This window comes from Vulpes lagopus, chromosome 6 (genome assembly GCF_018345385.1).
Source record: "Vulpes lagopus strain Blue_001 chromosome 6, ASM1834538v1, whole genome shotgun sequence".
NCBI lineage: Eukaryota > Metazoa > Chordata > Mammalia > Carnivora > Canidae > Vulpes > Vulpes lagopus.
In genome coordinates, this window is record NC_054829.1 from 44,246,006 (window position 1) to 44,263,653 (window position 17,648).

Below are 17,648 nucleotides of genomic sequence, written 5' to 3' on the forward strand. Positions count from 1 at the left end.
ACATATACCAAAGTGCTACAGAATAAATGCTTTCATAGGTAGTAAATAGAGCAAAGCTCATAACCAAAGTTCAAATTCTGCATGGTGTCATAGAAAGACTGGAGAAGAAATTGAAAAGCAAGTATTCAGAAAGCAGTATTAATAAAGATGAGGGCTCTGAGATGTGCTGTGTCCAATTTGGCATGTCGTTCACTACATAAAATCATCATTTGGGCAAGGGCACAAATTGGAGCAAAAATCCAGCCCATGCTCTGCTTTCTAACCCATGAACTTCAACACTGTTTCATATCTTGCATTGCACACAGGAAGCAATGCCCTTTCTTTCAAATTCATATAGCACAAGCTAGAGACAGCCATGCTTTAAATTATGACTTAATCTCTAACTGGTTAGTTCACCGGGCAAGAAATACTGCCCCACTGATCTGATTCCTCCACAAAGGGAGGAAAAGAAACAGTGTAGACTATCTGATCATGAATTGAGAACACTGAGGTTGGAGATTGTTTTTCCCTGGATTCTCAACATAGGGTGTTGTGCTTATAAAACTTTTTTTTGTGTGTGATAGAAAAGAACTACACAGTGGAGGCTCAGCATTCAATCTGATCCCAGACAGTGAGCTACAGACTCAGAGATGCATAAAGAACAGGAAGAACCGGGGAAGATCATAGAATTCCATTGCTGCAAGACATTTGAGAGATCAACTTCATTTTACAGATGAGGAAACCAAAAAGATCAAGGAGATGAAGTGACTCACCTGTGGTTGGTAAAACTAAGTCTAGGACCTAGTGTTTTTCGGCCTTCAGTGTAATAATCTATCACAACTGGCTGTGCTTGCCACGATCATAATCAACGTTGATTGTGCACCCACTGTGTGAGACAGGTTGAGACATATGGACTCGGTCTCCATCAAGGGCCTTACAATGAGGCTGGGAAAACAAGATATATGTATCAAAAGATAAACAATAATAGCAGGTGGCCTGCGAAGAAAGGTTTAGGCCTAGGTTTCTGCGAGGGAATGGTAATGTCACCATTAGGGATCGCAGGCATGCGGTGCAATGCCTTTGTGTGACAGGCTGACAGTTCTGGAGGGACCAGGGCTAAGTAACTGAGAAAGTCCAGATGAGGACGTAAGGTCAACAAAAGCAAGGTCAGGAGAACCCAACTTCCAGGGGGCCCCTCTCATGCAGCTTCAGCCCCCCGGGCTCATGAGCCAGAATACAAGAATGGGTGGGATAAAGCCTCTCCTCGTCTGGGCTCTGACCCCTAGGGCTGAGGCAGGTGTGCAGGGAGAGCAGAGCGGAGGCGGAAAACGACTGAGAACTCGGAAGGGTTGCCAGCGCCCTGAGCTGACCCGCCACTGGGGGCCAAGCAGAGAATGGAGCGTCTCGCGGGAGGCCCGGCGGGGCAGGGGCTTCCGGGGCGGCGCGCGCGGCCGGCGGGGGCGGGGCCAGGGCCAAGCCCCGCCCCCGCCGGGCTGCGCGACAATGGGGCGGGCGGTGGAACGCGGCTGCGGCTGCCGCGGGCCTCGGGTGGGCGGAGCCACCGCCGCTACCGCCGCTGCCGCCGCTGCCGCCGCAGCCCCGGTTGGGATTTGAAAGATTAAAAACTACCGGTGGAGAGGGCGACGGCGTTGAATGTGAGGCGGAAGCGCTGGGGGCCGCGGCTCGGCGCGGGGCCGGGCAGCCGGCGGCGTCTCCACACCATGAATTACCCGGGCCGCGGCTCCCCGCGGAGCCCGGAGCATAACGGCCGGGGCGGCGGCAGCGCAGCCTGGGAGCTGGGCGCGGATGCGGAGCCGGCGTGCGGCGGCGGCGGCGGCGTCTGCTGCTTCGACCCCCTGCCCGGCGGGGCCCCGGGCGACGGCGAGGTGCCCCTGGCCCTGCTGCGCGGGGACCCCGGGCTGCACTTGGCGCCGGGCGCGGAGGACCACGATCACCACCTGGCGCTGGACGCCTGCCTCAGTGACGAGAACTATGACTTCAGCTCCGCGGAGTCGGGCTCCTCGCTGCGCTACTACAGCGAGGGCGAGAGCGGCGGCGGCGGCAGCTCCTCGTCGCTGCACCCGCCGCCGCAGCCGCCCCCAGTCCCGTCGGGCGCGGGGAGCGGCGGGGCGGCGGGAGGGGGGCTGGGGCTGGGGCTGGGGGAGAGGAAGCGCAGCCGCCCCGGCGGGGTGGCCGCCAGGCACCGCTACGAGGTGGTGACGGAGCTGGGCCCCGAGGAGGTGCGCTGGTTCTACAAGGAAGACAAGAAGACCTGGAAGCCCTTCATCGGCTACGACTCGCTCCGCATCGAGCTCGCCTTCCGGACGCTGCTGAAGGTCACCGGTGGCCGGCCCCGGGCCGAGGCCCCGGACGGCGACCGAGCGTGCGGCCCGGCCTCCAGCTCGGGGGAGGACGACGACGACGACGACGACGGGGACCGCGTCTGCGGCTTCTGCCCGCGCGCCGCGGGGCACGAGCCCGAGATGGAGGAGCTGGTGAACATCGAGCGGGTGTGTGTGCGGGGCGGCCTCTACGAGGTGGATGTGACCCAAGGAGAGTGCTACCCGGTGTACTGGAACCGTGAGTAGCCGGCCGGGGGATGGAGCGGGACGGGCTGCCGCGGGGGCCGACGAGCCCCGGTGGGCTCGGGGCTTGACCGCCGCGGAGAGGCAGGCGCGCGAGGCCTGGCGTCGGGGGGAGCAGGGGGGAGCGGAGACCCGCCGAGCCGGCAGGTGGAGGGTTAAAGAGCAGGTGGCCCAATGCAGGCTGCCTGGGGGTCCGAAGGAGGAGACGGGGCGGGCCGGGTGCTGCTGCCATCCCCTGGAGGTGGTCCAGGAGCGGTGATGCCCGGCCCGAAGGTTTGATTTCGCCATCGCGCCTGAGCTCTGTCCGCCCGGGGGTCTGATTCGGTCTCGTTTACCCTGATCTCTGCCTGTGATTTAAAGAGCAGCCCGCCCTGTGGGGTGGGAGCGTTTTGAGATGATCTGCTCGAGCATCAGCGGTTCAGTTATGAACTCGGGAAAGGAAAGGAGGCAGGTTGCTTGCACCTGTCTCCGGGTGCATTCGGGAGACGTGGAGGGAGAGCACTGCTGCTGCTCACTGTCTGTGGATTACTCGTTTTTGTCTCTTCTTAGGTTCTCGTTTACGCATTCTTAGCCTTGAAAACTTACAAGGCCTGTGCCTTGTTTCCTCATCTATAAAATAGGGATAATTGTATCTACTTGCGGGGTTGTCGGAGAGATTAAATGAAATCATGTACCTAACCTGCTTGCAGCTGTTTTTGGCACACGTGTGATTTATCAATGTTAACAGTGGGTTCTTATTAAATTAGATAGCAGCACAATTAAGTTTGTAATTAGATTAAAAGTAAATGTTACATATGTGATATATACTATTCTACTGTAACAGAAACTATTGGCTACCAGTAATTTGTAATATACAGTTTTAGTTCTTATGGGCCTAGGGCCCTAACTCTGTCTTCTTTGGTTGTCACTGGCCTTCGGATACATTTTACAATATTCGGTCTTGTATTAATATATATTCATGACTTAGCTTCCTTTCTATGTGTTTGGCAATCTATGGACAGAGTCCACCTTTATCTTCATACTCTCATTGGGCCTAGTGCAGTAGATATTTAATAAATAGGTATTGAATTGCAGGAGTGATTCTGATAATGTTAAAACCTATGTTAAGCATGAGTCACTAAGATAGCAATTACAGTGTGTATCAAATCACCAAATAAGCATAGCAGAAAATTTAATTTCTTATTACACTTAAGGATGACATTGAAGGCATTCGTTAACATTTACACAAAACCAGATTCATATGGGATTTGTCACATAACTCCTTTTGATTACAAGCTCACGAAGGATAGGGTATACTTATATTCATTAATTTATTCATTCATTCATTCATTCATCTCTTTCATTTTTGCCACGTATTTGTATGTGCCTAATATAGTAGTCTTCATGAAGGCATCAGGAAAGGTGGAAGGACAGTCATTATCCTTCAGGAGCTTCCCACTTAGTCTTTTCTTCAAATATCCTAGACATCACTATAGATTTTTTTTTTTTCCTTTGAATATAAGGAAAGGAATATAGAAAAACAAGGACTTAGTAGAGCGAGAAAGTTAGATAAAATTCAGGGCATCCTTGGAGAAGAGTCTGGAGATCAAAGGATGAATCCTATCTTTAAATCAACTAAAGTATATTCATCTAGAATATTGTGTACTCTTTCGGTTTATGGTAAAATTGTTAATGCATAGTGCTTTACTGTTTATAAACTGATTTTTCATATTATTTCATAGTGATACCAAATTAATGGTAACCTTCTGTTTTATGAAGAAGCAGCCTCAGTAAAGTTAATGAACTTGTCCAAGGTTACTTAGCTAGAAAGTGGTGAAGCATTTTAGAGGCTAGTCAGGGGATGTGTGTGGTATCCAGAGAGCATCTGACCCACTACCCGAGGGTGAGGGAGGGTATCAGGAAAGCTTCCCAGATAATGTAAGACTGAACCCTAAAGGATGAAATAAATCAAGCAAAAAAAAAGGGGGGGGGCGATGCTGGGAAAGGCCTCTAGCCAGATGGGGTAACATATACAAAGATACAGAGGCATGAAACTGCATGGCATTTTGAGGAAATTAAGGTTGCACCTGTAGGGGCCAAGACACATACAGTAGGCTTGGGATTTGACCACCACAGAGACAGAGGTTTCTGGTCAAGGACAGGAGGAGATTGTGAAGGGTACCTGCCCTTAAATGGTGCATTTGGGAGAGTAGTTAGAAAAGGAACAAGAGTAGATCTGCAGTGCTAAGGACTTTGGACTATATCCTGTGAGTTATAGAAACCAAGCAATTGAAGGTTCTCTTTTGCTTAGGTGATTAGTGACAATACAAAGGTTGCGTTGGAGAATTGGGGTATATCATGAGAATAGTAGCATCATAAATCAAGAGAAAAACTGGGAGAGCCTACAGATGTTAACCTGAAAGGAAATGTGGACTTAGCCTTCTCAAATCTTTTTAAAAAGCAGATAGCTTATAAACCAATTATAACTTATAAATTAATTTTTGTTAATTAGCATGACAGCAACACCTATTTTCACTCCATTTTAGCATTTTCTAAATAGTTTTCTACAATATACAATCCTGTGGGTGTCCCAGGCCTTCATATGAAGTACAGTGAAGACACAATGGTGCTTTTTTTGTCCCTAGCTTGCCACTTCTCACAAAATCCCATATCACTCTGCTCTAATTGCTTCTTCAAGTCTTTCCATGTTATATAAGTTTTCACAACCTTCTCGAAAGGGTTCAGTCTCACTATGGTCTCTTAAGCTTTTGCAGCTTTTGACTTCCTTCTCATTTTACGTTTTTTTTTTTTTTTTTTTTTTTTAACTCTTCTGGAAACATTCTGAATAGTGGCAATGAAAGTTAAAAAAAAAAAAAACCACACACAAAAAAATTCAAAAAGTTCCTATGACATGGTGGTTGAGGCTTTTGGGACCTAATTGAGCCCTCTGCACCTGGGTGTCAAGGCCAATAAGTTAGCTCTGCCTAGTCTAAAGGAAAGATGTAATATATGCTCTTCCTTTTGAACTCTTACTAGCAGATAAAATTAGAAGCAGTTTGGGGTACATGAGTCAGAAGGGGAATAGAATTTGTCTTCTATAGACAGGAAGCTCATATTATTGTATATGTAAAAAGTATTAATTATAGGAAATTTATCTTCATTTTATTGTCTGTTTAGTTTTTTTTTTTTTTTTAAGATTTTATTTATTTATTCATGAGAGACACACAGAGAGAGGCAGAATAGAGGGAGAAGGAGGCTCAATGCAGGGAGCCCAATCAGGATTCATAACCTGAGCCGAAGGCAAACGCTCAACTACTGAGCCACCCAGGCGTCCCTGCTTAGATATTTTTCTTATTGCATGTAAACATTTTAGATAAAAATTGATTCTTGCTGAGTAATAGCTAAGGCTTGCTCCCCCTCTTCTTCCTAAGATACTTGTAGAAACCAAACAGTTGAAGATTCTCTTTTGCTTAGGTGATGAGTGACCATACAAAGGTTGCATTGGAGAATTGCTTGTATACATCTCATAGGCTTGTTTTGAGAATTATATATAAACATGCCTGGAACAGTGGTTGGCACAAAGTACAAGGTGTTAACTGTATCTATGTAGATATCAGAAAACAATAATCCTGAATTGTAGAAACTCATATGAAAGTTAAGGCTGACCAGTGCAGAACTGTGAAGTACCCAGGGTTTGTTGTTACTGGCTTATACCTCACCATAGATGAAAGAATGTTTCTAAAGAATATTAGCAAGCATTTAATAATAGTGGTAGAAAGGCATATGGAACATTACACAGATACTTGACGAATCGTCTCATAGCAATTCTTATGGCAGTGATGTGTGCGTTATACACTAGGGAGTATATAATTTTCATTTATTGACTAAAGTTATTTGACCAAATATTTATATGAATGTGCAATTTCTTCCCCTTCTCCATTTTCCCATATACTTGCGGTCTACTTCCATTATTTTTCTAAAGCATTTTCAAACACTTTATAAATTAACCAGTCTTCATGATATGTTGAAGAAAAAATAATATTCCCACCAAAATGAGGTAGAAAAATAAGGGCTTTTTCTGCAAGTACCCAAATTAAATGTTGTTTATTATTATTAATTTTAAAGATTTTATTTATTCATGAGAGACAGAAAAAGGCAGAAGCAGGGAGAAGTAGGCGCCCCATGGAGCTCGGAGCCTGATGTGGGGATCGATCCCAGGACCCTGGGCTCACGACCTGAGCTGAAGGCAGACGCTTAACAGACAGAGGCACCCAGGCTCCTCTAACTGGTGTTTTTTTAACTTGGCATAACCATAACCATCTCTTTGGCCTTTTTCATTTAAGGGTTAATAACCTTAATAATTAAGAATCCTTTATGTGACATCATGGGAATCATGGGAAAGTAATGGAGTCCAAGCTGGGAGAAGTCACTCTTTCTTGATCAGTTGCTGCCTCCAGTAAAGCAGAACTATAGGGAACGGAGACCAGAGATTGACATGCCTGATTGTGAAAAAGTGTTAAGTCTTTTCTATCTCTTCTTAACTGCATTGTCTGTCTCTAGCCCGGACTGGAAAGTAACCTTGGGCTGCATTGGAACCCTGGCTGCTCAGGTTTGCAGAATCCTGGTTGAAGTCTTGGGAGAACGCTGTTTAAATCAGGCCTACTTTAGACTGCATTTTTCAGTGACCTACTGAAAGAGCACAAAGATATGAATGACAGTGATGTGTGTGCAGGGCAGGACTTGGCACAAGCTGATCAAGGCATTCAGGACTTTTCTTCCCCTTTACGTGGGACCATTACTTTAAAACTGATTTCATATCAGTTATTGATCCACCTTGCTTGTATATAGCTCAAATGTAATAATGCATGCTGTACAAGTACTTTATATAAATGTTCAGAGTAACTGGTATTTCTTTCTTTATTCCATCTGTCACCTGCTTCTTTTTTCCTCTACTCTTTTTTTCATAAAAGAGTCTTTTTTGTACTGTTCTTCCAAATCCTATTTCCTGGGTCTTTTATCTCCACATCACACCCTGTAGTTTCTACTTTGTTAAGATCTCTGATGTCTGGAATCCTGGGGGTGATCGTTTTCAGATCCACAGGGGAAAAAGCTGGATGTGCTGCTGGTCATGGAATCCTCTGAAATTATGGACACTAAGTGAGGAGAATAGGCAGATAGAAAGGAGAGAGGGAAATGGGGAATGCACTCACAGGAAACGTAATTATTGGCAGAAATAGTGGGGAGGTAGACAGTTCTAGAATCCCTGGTTGTTGGGCAATTTAAGTCCTTTGTCGTTTCATGAGTGTGATAAAATTTAAACCGTATGTGTTATCAGGAAAAAAATTCAACACCGATAAAGGCCTAGATACCAGCTCTTTTTTGCCACAGTACATTTCTAAAAGCTCAGTTAAAAAGTATAACAAGGGAAAACATTTTTTAGATCAGTAGATATAACTTAGAGTTCCACTTTTTTGAATCTGCTTTGGTCAAGGGAAATTATGCCCACAAAAAGATGCTGAATCACTAACAAATGAGTGGATTAATGGGATAAAAAGCATAATATAGATACCTTTTGGTACCCCTGGATTAGGAGACAGATATAATTTAAGACGGTGAAAAGATGAGGGGACAAAAGAAGTTCAAGATTGTGAGAACTGCTATCCATGATTTATTGTCAAGATTGCCTGTGCCAGAGATCAAAAGAAAAAGGGTGGAAGTATTGATATGGTCATGTAAAATTAATTCTGTTTTATGTGCTTTCTAACTTTGCCAGATTGCTATATAAAGAATAAATTATATACTCATTAGTACTTGTTCTGCTGTGTTATTACATTAAGCTATATCTAGATAATCTTTGTAATCATTGCACTTGTGTATTTAAGTAAAATCTGTTGAGTGACTTTTGACTTTTGGGGCCAGGCCAGCCTTTAGAAATTACATTGTTATTGGTACTTCTGTACCCCAGGACCTCAGGTATCTGGAAATCTTGGCCATTCAGACAGAATTTACATTTCTCTATCTTTTCCAAATTAGTTGAGAGTTAGGCTTTTATTTAAGGGTAATTTTAACTGTGAATGGAAATCTCTATATTATTACTATTTCTCCTTTTGACTACTTCTCAGTGAACCATCATTGTAGAAATGGATGCAGGATAGTCCTTGAGACTCATGACATGAAACAACTGGATTAACTGTGCCAAAACAAATCTTCTAGATCATAAGCCATAGAATGTGCTGTTCACTAACTTTACGTGATGCACAGGGAGCTTAGTTAGAATTACTTCCAAGCCTTCATGTACATAGAGTTAAATGTAGTTCCACCTATGTTTTACTAATTATTACAAATGATCAACTTTCGGTTAGTGTTTTATTGACTGAATTCATTTTTTTCTTTTCATTCTATAGAACTGCTTCTAGATAGGCCTAGGGTATCCCCTACCACCTGATTCACCCACCTAGACCTTCAGTAAAGCTTGCACTTTAACATCTGGTATGTTAAGTACCCTCAAGTTTGTTTATGCTTTAGAAAACAAAATCTTTGGGATCCCTGGGTGGCGCAGCGGTTTAGCGCCTGTCTTTGGCCCAGGGCGTGATCCTAGAGACCTGGGATCGAATCCCACGTCGGGCTCCTGGTGCATGGAGCCTGCTTCTCCATCTGCCTATGTCTCTGCCTCTCTCTCTCTCTGTGACTATCATAAATAAATAAGGAAAAAAAAAATCTTTGCTGTGAATCAAAAGACAGTCATTGGAAAGAGAGAGTCTACTTGAAAGAAATTGTTGAGGACCACTCAAACGGAAGAAAGCACAGTATGGCTGCTCAAGCACTTTTAATGGCACTCGTTGTACCATACTGGCTGTTCGCTGCTGAAATGAACCCTTACTGTATGGCTAGCACTAAATGAGGCAGGTATACATGTCTGTAAGGTTTATCAACAGATGCTTGCCTTTGCTTGACATTTTCATTATATAGCTCACCACTCTTACTCTTCTTGTTTAAGATTAGCACCACTACTTGTGCTTCTGTTCTTTTTCGCTAGAAAAAATTGGGACCTTATATTTTAGAATATTCTTTTTGGATATAGTTTATTCTTATTTTTAACCTGTTTACTATTTAACCTGTTATTTTGTGTAAACCACATTATATATTACACTTTTTTTTTTTGGTGGGCAAGAAAGGTGTTACTGTACTTCACATAGAACGAATGTTCCTAATCCTGGAATACTGGGCTGAATTGTTTGGAATTCTGATTGCCTGACAGGATTCTGTCTTTTTGGGCAGATATAGTAGAACCCATCAAAGTATATGGTAGGTCATAAACAAGGGTTGACCTGGTTTACAGACCCTTTTCAGATCAACTCTTAGCCAACCTCAGGACATCGGTTTTCTCTCTTCCACTTCCAGTTCAGTTCTTACTGGCTTTTCGAGAGATGCCGTACTATGTCATATTTATGAATGTAAATGACCACGGGTGGCAACTGTCTGGGCCAGAATCCCAGCTCTGCCATATACTGTCTGTGTCTTCTGGCAAATTATATTCTCTGTGCATCAGTTTCCTTGTAAGATGTTAATAGTACCTACCTCTTAACTTAGGATTGTTGTAGTAAATGTGTTATAACATTCAGAGATCTTGAAACCGCTCATGATGGACAGTAAGGTCTATATAACAGTTAGCTGTGATTGCTTCTCCATTTTCCTGCCTCTTCTGTCCTTTGAAATTTACAGCCCAGTTGACATTCTTGGTTTTCAACTCTCCAAAAGAGACTGCCAAATTCAGTTTGCAGTCTCTTTCCTGACATGGCATTTTCTTTAGCTTCAACTCTTGGTGATCAACTCAACACAGCCTGAGAACCCCTTGTGAACTGTTGCCTGCTCCTGTGAAAAACTGTGACAGACTTTTGCCTATTCTCAGGCCCCAGAAAGAGCCATACTGTCTTGAGTTTTCCTGGTTGTGCACCAGAGATGTCCCCTACTCTTCTTACATACCTACTGCCTGTGGGAAAGGAGGAATTCTTTTGCATGAAAGCATTCTAAGTTATTAAGCATCTCCTTGTTTTGGTATGCAGATCCTATCACCAGCTGCAGGAGGTACTGACTTCACCCCCAAAACTCATTGAGAACATCTCTACCAGCTACCAGGATTTCTTTTTTTCTTTTATTTTCTCTCTCTTTTTTTCTTTTTCTTTTTCTTTTTCTTTTTCTTTTTCTTTTTCTTTTTCTTTTTCTTTTTCTTTTTCTTTTTCTTTTTCTTTCTGTCTTTCTGTCTTGTCTTTTCTTTCTTTCTTTCTTTCTTTCTTTCTTTCTTTCTTTTCTTCTTTCTTTCTTTCTTTTCTTCTTTCTTTCTTTCTTTTCTTCTTTCTTTCTTTCTTTTCTTCTTTCTTTCTTTTTCTACCAGGATTTCTGATACAATAGAGAATCTTACAGCTTTCGAAAGGCTGCTCAGTTTTCAGTTGAGGCAGAGCCAGTAGTGTTCTTGGTCTTTTGCCATGTTGGCCGAAAGAAGTGGCCCATAATTCCTTTTACAGTGGAGACCTCAACATGAAAACTTTGAAGGGATCGATTCCTCTTAATTGACCTGCAATTGAACCAGTAGTAGTGGTGGGAATGCTGCTGGGTTCTGGCACCTAGTGCAAAATCTTGCTTCAGTCTGAAGCTTTTAGTCCAGGGATTTGAAGCAACCTTCTCTTACCAGCATTGTTAATAAAAGCTGAGTGGGCTAAGAAAACAGATCTTTGTTGCCAAATTCCCTTAGTTTGAATCCTTCATTTATCATAACCATATGACTTGAGGCAAGTTATAATCTCTTGATGGTCCAGTTTCAGCTTTGTAAGTGGGGATAATAATGCCTGCTTTACAGGGTTATTATAAAGATTCTGTTAAAGTATACCAGTGTACTTAGTGCAGTACTCAATAAATGTTAGCTGTTATAGTTAAGCCAGGCTGATATATTAGATCTTCAGCTAGAAGCCTAGCTTCTGGAAATTAAAAAGTGTGTGTCTGGCCTCTTTTACTTGTGAAAAAGCAGAATGTGAATCTGTGGCTCAACCAAAATTAACTTCACCCCATATTTGATAACCATAGGCACACATACATACATACATTCGTAGTCCCTCACTCTTCCTTTCCCCTTCTCCCTCACTCTTTTCTAAATATACATCTATATGTTCATTGTAAAGCTGTTTAATCTTACCACCACCATCCCCCCCCCAAAAAAAAAAAGTTCTGGAAATCACAAGTATCAACGTTGCAGGGACCCTAATTCCTCTTCTAGACTCTGAGACTGAACAAAATGAAGACCTTTCCATGTGGTGAGGACAGTGAAAAACACTTCAGCCTTTGAATTACCTCTCCTAGTATGGCATCCTGTCGTAGACCAGTAGTTTGCAGATTTCATTGAGCCTAAGTCATTCGGAAGATTGTTAAAACTAGATTTTTAGATCTTATCCTTGGAGATTAGATTCAACAGATCTGGACCTGGGGCCTGAGAATCTTTTTCCTTAATAGGTATCTCAAGTAATTCTGATGGGGGTGGGGAGATGGGGATTATAGGCCTCAACATTGATAACTCGATTAATTAACTCCTCCAGTCTGAATAGCTCACAAATGCTTCATCCTGGGTTGTCTTCGTGTCAATCAGAGGATTACCAGTTCAACCAGTCCCAAGATTGTATTTCAAGCAGTTTGAGAGGAACCAGCCTTCTATCTACCAATTGTTTTATCTTTATTTCATCTTTTTCTTTTACCTGTTTCTGCTCTGCCCTTCCAATTTAAAATTTCTGTATTTATGTCATTATTCTGTAAACTCATTCTATCAATTATTAAGAAGGATGAAATCTCCAACTATAATTGTGGATTAATTTTTTTTTAGTTCTATTGGTTTCGGTTTAGTGTATTTTGAAGCTCTATTATTAAATGCATGCACATCTAGGATTATTATATCCTTGTGATGAAATAAAACCTTTATCATTTTGAATGATACTACTTAGATACTAATTTAGACACTCCCAACTTTCTTTTGATTTAGCATTTGTGTAATATGTCATATTCTTTTACTTTTAAACCCATATGTGTCTTTACCTATCTTAGATGTTGCTTCATAAATTCCGTCTGAGAAGTGCTTTTATTTGGTGTTTTAGGTCATTTATATATTTAATGTGATTAATGCTAAGTTTGAATTCAAATTGACCATCTTGCTAGTTGTTTTCCCATTTATTCCTTTTTTTATTTTTAAGGATTTATTTGAGAGAAAGAGGGGTGGGGAGAGGGGCAGAGAGAAAGAATCTTCAAGCAGACACACCCACCCCCCACCCCCACTGAGCTGGGAGCCTCACTTGGGGTTCAATCCCAGGACCTGTAAGTTCATGACCTGAGCCAAAACCAAGAACCAGACACCTAACTGACTGAGCTACCCAGGCTGTCCTGTCCTGCTTATTCTTACTTCCTTTTTTCTTTATCCTGCCTTCTTTTGATTATTTATTATGATTCTCTTTTATCTCCATTATTAGCTTTTAGAGATACCTTTTTCATATTTATCCTGGTTGGTGTTCTCTGAGACTTTTGGATTACAATTACACGTGTATTAGATCGTTTGATATTGTCCCCCAGCTCTTGGATGCTCTCTTCTGTTTTTTAATTTTTCCGCTGTGTATGTGTGTGTGTGTTTGTTTCAGTTTGGGTAATATTTATTAACTTCCAGGCTCACCAATTCTTTCCTCAACTGTGTTGAGTCTACTGATGAACCCATCAAAAGTATTCTTTCTCTTCCTGTGTTTTTAATTTCTAGCATCTTTTATTCTTTCTCGCAGTTTCCATCTCTGTGCTGAAATCATCCATCTGAGATTATACATGTTGCCCACCTTTTACACTACAGCCTTTAGCATATCAGTCATAGTTATTTTAAATTCTCTTATAATTCCAACATCTGGGACATTTGAGATCTGATTCTGTTGTTTTGTCTATTCATGGTATGTTTTCTTTCTTTTTCATATGTCTCAACTTTTTATTGAAAGCTGGACGTATTATGTAGGACAGTAATTAGCCTAGAAATAGGCACACCTTATCTTTGCTCAGCCTTTAGTATGGGAGGTTGATCAGTCTGTTTGGGAGTAGAGCTGGCTTTGGATTTTGTTACTACAGTTGTTATCAGGCTTCGGATTTTCCTGGCATTACCTTGTATTTAGGGTGGGGGCTGTTTGCCAGGGGTTTTTTGTTCATGCTGTTACCCTCCCTCAGCAGAAGATTAAATGCTTACTATATTGGTGATGGTGTTGGGAGAGTGGAGAAGGGACACTCTGTTCTGACCAGCCTCAATCTTAGATATAGTGTCTCTGACTCTTGAGAGTGGGTCCTTCTCCGTGATTCTGCCTCCACCCCAGCTATAGGAAACGTCATGGTCTAGACTCAAGACAGTATCCTGCCCCTACACCAAGGGTAGGTTTATTATTTTAGTGCCTTTTCCCAGCTTTGAGTATTCATGTATGCCCTGAAAGCAACAGTGGTTTCTGCCTTTCTAATAAAAGCTTAAGGCTTTTGTTCCATGGGTGAAATAGGAAGGATCCAATAAGGCTTCACACTTTTCCCATAGCTAGTGCTGTTCCTCCCCTGCCCCAGGCCTGCACTGTGTACCTTTTTCAGGTTTCTCATCCTTGTCCCAATCTTTCTTAGAGCTCCTGGTAAAATTTTTGAAGAAGAATGTACAAGAGGGTGCAGTTAACTCTGAAGCTCCAGGGATTCAAACTCTCACTGCAGCCTACCTTACCTTTAGCAGTTTGTTAAAACATATAGCTGAAACCTTTTTACTCACTTTTATGACTTCTGCTCTTACCCAGTAAGCAAGTACTCCATCTAATTCTTCCCTGTTTTAGATACACAGTTAGTTGCCCTGTGACTTCAGGTCTCTGAAGGATTTGAGAAAAATTACAGTTTGGGAAATTATGTGTGTCTTTTTTTTTTTTTTTTTTTTTAAGATTTTATTTATTCGAGAGAGAGAGAGAGAGGCAGTCTCCATACAGAAGCCTGACGTGGGACTCAATTCTGGAACTCCAGGATCACACCCTGGGCTGAAGGCAGGCGCTAAACCGCTGAGCCACCCAGGGATCCCCCATATTTGTGTCTTTTGTTTGTGTTAAGGGTAGGAGAAATAAGTACTCTTAGCTTTTCACATTCTAAGCAAAGGCTGAAATTCAGATATACTTTTTTGTTTTTAATTTTATAGTGGTTACTCCAGGATTTTCATTGTGCATCTTTAACTTGTCACAGCCTAACTCTAGAAACTATGTTGTCACTTCATGTAGAGTGAAAGAACCTTATTAGAGTACTTCCATTTAATCTCTTAACCTTTTGCTATTGGTATATATTTTACTTCTGCATATGTTATAAACCCCAAAATATTTTTACTTTAAGAGATCAATTTTTGGGATGCCTGGGTGGCTAAGCAGTTGAGCATCTGTCTTCACTCAGGGCGTGATCCCAGGGTCCTGGGATTGAGTCCTACATGGAGCTTAAGAGATCAATTTTTGGGATGCCTGGGTGGCTAAGCAGTTGAGCATCTGTCTTCACTCAGGGCGTGATCCCAGGGTCCTGGGATTGAGTCCTACATGGAGCTTCCTGGGTAGAGCCTGCTTCTCCCTCTGCCTTTGTCTCTGCTCTCTGTGTGTCTGTCATGAATAAATAAATAAAATCTTTTAAAAAAATCAATTTAGGGGGATCCCTGGGTGGCTCAGCGGTTTAGCGCCTGCCTTCGGCCCAGGGCGTGATCCTGGAGTCCCGGGATCAAGTCCCACATCAGGCTCTCTGCATGGAGCCTGCTTCTCCCTCTGCCTGCGTCTCTGCCTCTCTCTCTGTCTCTGTCTTTCATGAATAAATAAATAAAATCTTTTTTTTTTTTAAAAAAATCAATTTAAAAAGATCAATTTTCAAGAAATTTCTTTAAATGAGGAAAAAAAGTCATATTTACCGCATATATATCATTTCTGTTGTTCTTCATTACTTTTTGGAGATTTTCCTTGAAGAACTTCCTTTTATTGTTTCTTGTGTAGATCTGCTGATGATAAATTCTCTTGGCTTTTGTCTTTAGAAGTCTTTATTCCTCCCTCGTTTTTGAAAGATTTTTGCTGGATATAGCATCCTAGGTTGACTTTTTTTTTCCCCCTCTAGAACTTAAAGATGTCACTCACTTGCCTTTTATTTGTATAGCTTCTGTTGAGAAACTGCTGTTACTTGTTCTAGATGTCATCTTTTTTTCTGGCAGCTTTTCCACTCCCAGCTTGATTATGATGTGTCTTAGTGTGGCTTCATATTTCTTCTGCTTAGGATTTGTTGAGATTCTAGGAACTGTGGGTTTATAGTTTTCATCAAATTTGGAAAGTATTTGGCTATTATTTCTCTGAATTTATTTTTTCTGTTTACCCTACCCTCTTTCTGGGATTCCTACACATGTATGTTAGCCAGCTTGACATTGTCACCCAGCTTTATGCATTTTCTTTTCAGCATTTTTTTTACTATTTCATTTTAGATGGTTTCTGTTATGTTTTTGAATATATTCTTTTGCTTTTTTATAAACTTCATGTTCACTGATCTTTTCATCTGCAATGTCTAATCTGCTATTGATCTCATTTGGTATAGTTTTCATTTCTGTTGTTGTATTTTCTACCTGTGGAAATTCAGTTTAATTATTTTTTATATCTTCCATGCCCTTCCTCATTATCTTCATATTTTCCTCTACCTTCTTGAATCTAGAGTGTAATGGTTTTAACATCTTTAGCCTGCTTATTTTACCATTTTTGTTGTTTTGGGATCTCTTGCTATTCACTGACCTTTCTCTTGGTTGTGGGTTAGACTTTCATGTTGCTTTGAATGCCTGGTGTTTTTTTGTTTTGTTTTGTTTTTATGTCAGATATTATACATTTTCTCTTGTGTGCTGGATTTTGTAGGATTCCTTTAATATTATTAGGCTTTGTTATAATATACAGTTAAGTTACTTCAAATTTGTTTGGCCTTGTCAAGGCTTTCTTTTGAGCTTTATTAGGGTGGTCAAACAGCCTTTAGTTTGGGGACAATGTATCCCCACTACTAAGACAGTACCTTTCTGAGGATATTACTTAAGGCCCCAGGATATTAGGTCTTTTTTACCCTTGTTTACTGGAACTTGAACTATCCTTGGCCATATATGAGCTCTGAAAATTGTTACACCTACTCCTTTCCAGTGGTCTTTTTCCCTGGCCTTAGATAGTTTTCTTCCCTGTGTGCAAAGATAAGTATTTGCCCAAGGACTCACAGGAACTCCTCTGGAGAGCTCCAGTTTCTCTGTATAGCCATCTATTTTCTGGTATTTTGCCCTGTAGATTCTAGCTACCTTGCCCTGAGCTCTGAGCCATTTGCCATCTGAGCAAGACTTCTGGGCTCTGCTTGGGTTTCTTCTTCCTACTGTATAGTATGGAAGCTCTAGGCACTAGGCTTGGGCAGTTGCAAGATTTCTCCCAGTGATCGCTGCCCTCTTTTGCCTATTGCACAATATCTGAAAATCATCATTCCATATATTTTATCTGATTTTCTAGTTAAGGTGGGGCAGTAAATCTAGTATGCATTACTCCATCATGACTAGAAGTAGAAGTCTGTCCTTCCGATTTAGCAAATTGGTTTACTCTTTCCATTCTTGGTGGCCTTTTTTAGGTCTCCTTTTGTTAGGCACAATCTATTACTCCCATATCCTACATGCATTTCTGCGTAGAAATGTTGAAATGGACAGTAATACCGTTAGTGAGCTAGTATGGATCCAGTGGCTATTTGCCACACAGAGTAGAATTAAGGTGTCTTCTGTAGCTGTTTCTATGGGCTATAGGGTAGAAGTTCTTGTTAGACTTGTACATCAAAACTATCTGCTGCTGCCGCTTTTTGCTGAATATTCCATGCAGCCTACCATACCAACTGCTGCTAATTTCTCCTGTTGCCTACTCTCCACCTTTCTTTTTCTAGTTTCTTACACCTCCATATTGAAACACTCTCAAGAATCTCTGTAAAAACAGAGATGTGAAAATATCAAAGGATCCCCCCCACATACACCCAAATACTTTTACTGGTCAAAGCAGGAAGTAAATCAAAGTACTGGAT

General features: G+C 41.9%; 1 protein-coding gene across 4 annotated transcripts in view; it reads left to right on the plus strand.

Moving 5' to 3' along the window:
• The first annotated feature begins 1,500 nt into the window (after nt 1–1,500).
• DDHD1 (DDHD domain containing 1) overlaps nt 1,501–17,648 on the plus strand; it is a 105,502-nt gene continuing 89,354 nt past the window's right edge. For all 4 annotated transcript variants that reach the window (XM_041759131.1, XM_041759132.1, XM_041759133.1 and 1 more), the window contains exon 1: nt 1,501–2,559. In XM_041759131.1, the coding sequence (XP_041615065.1) occupies nt 1,701–2,559 (859 nt within the window). In that variant the 5' untranslated portion in view covers nt 1,501–1,700. The remainder of the gene's footprint in view (nt 2,560–17,648) is intronic.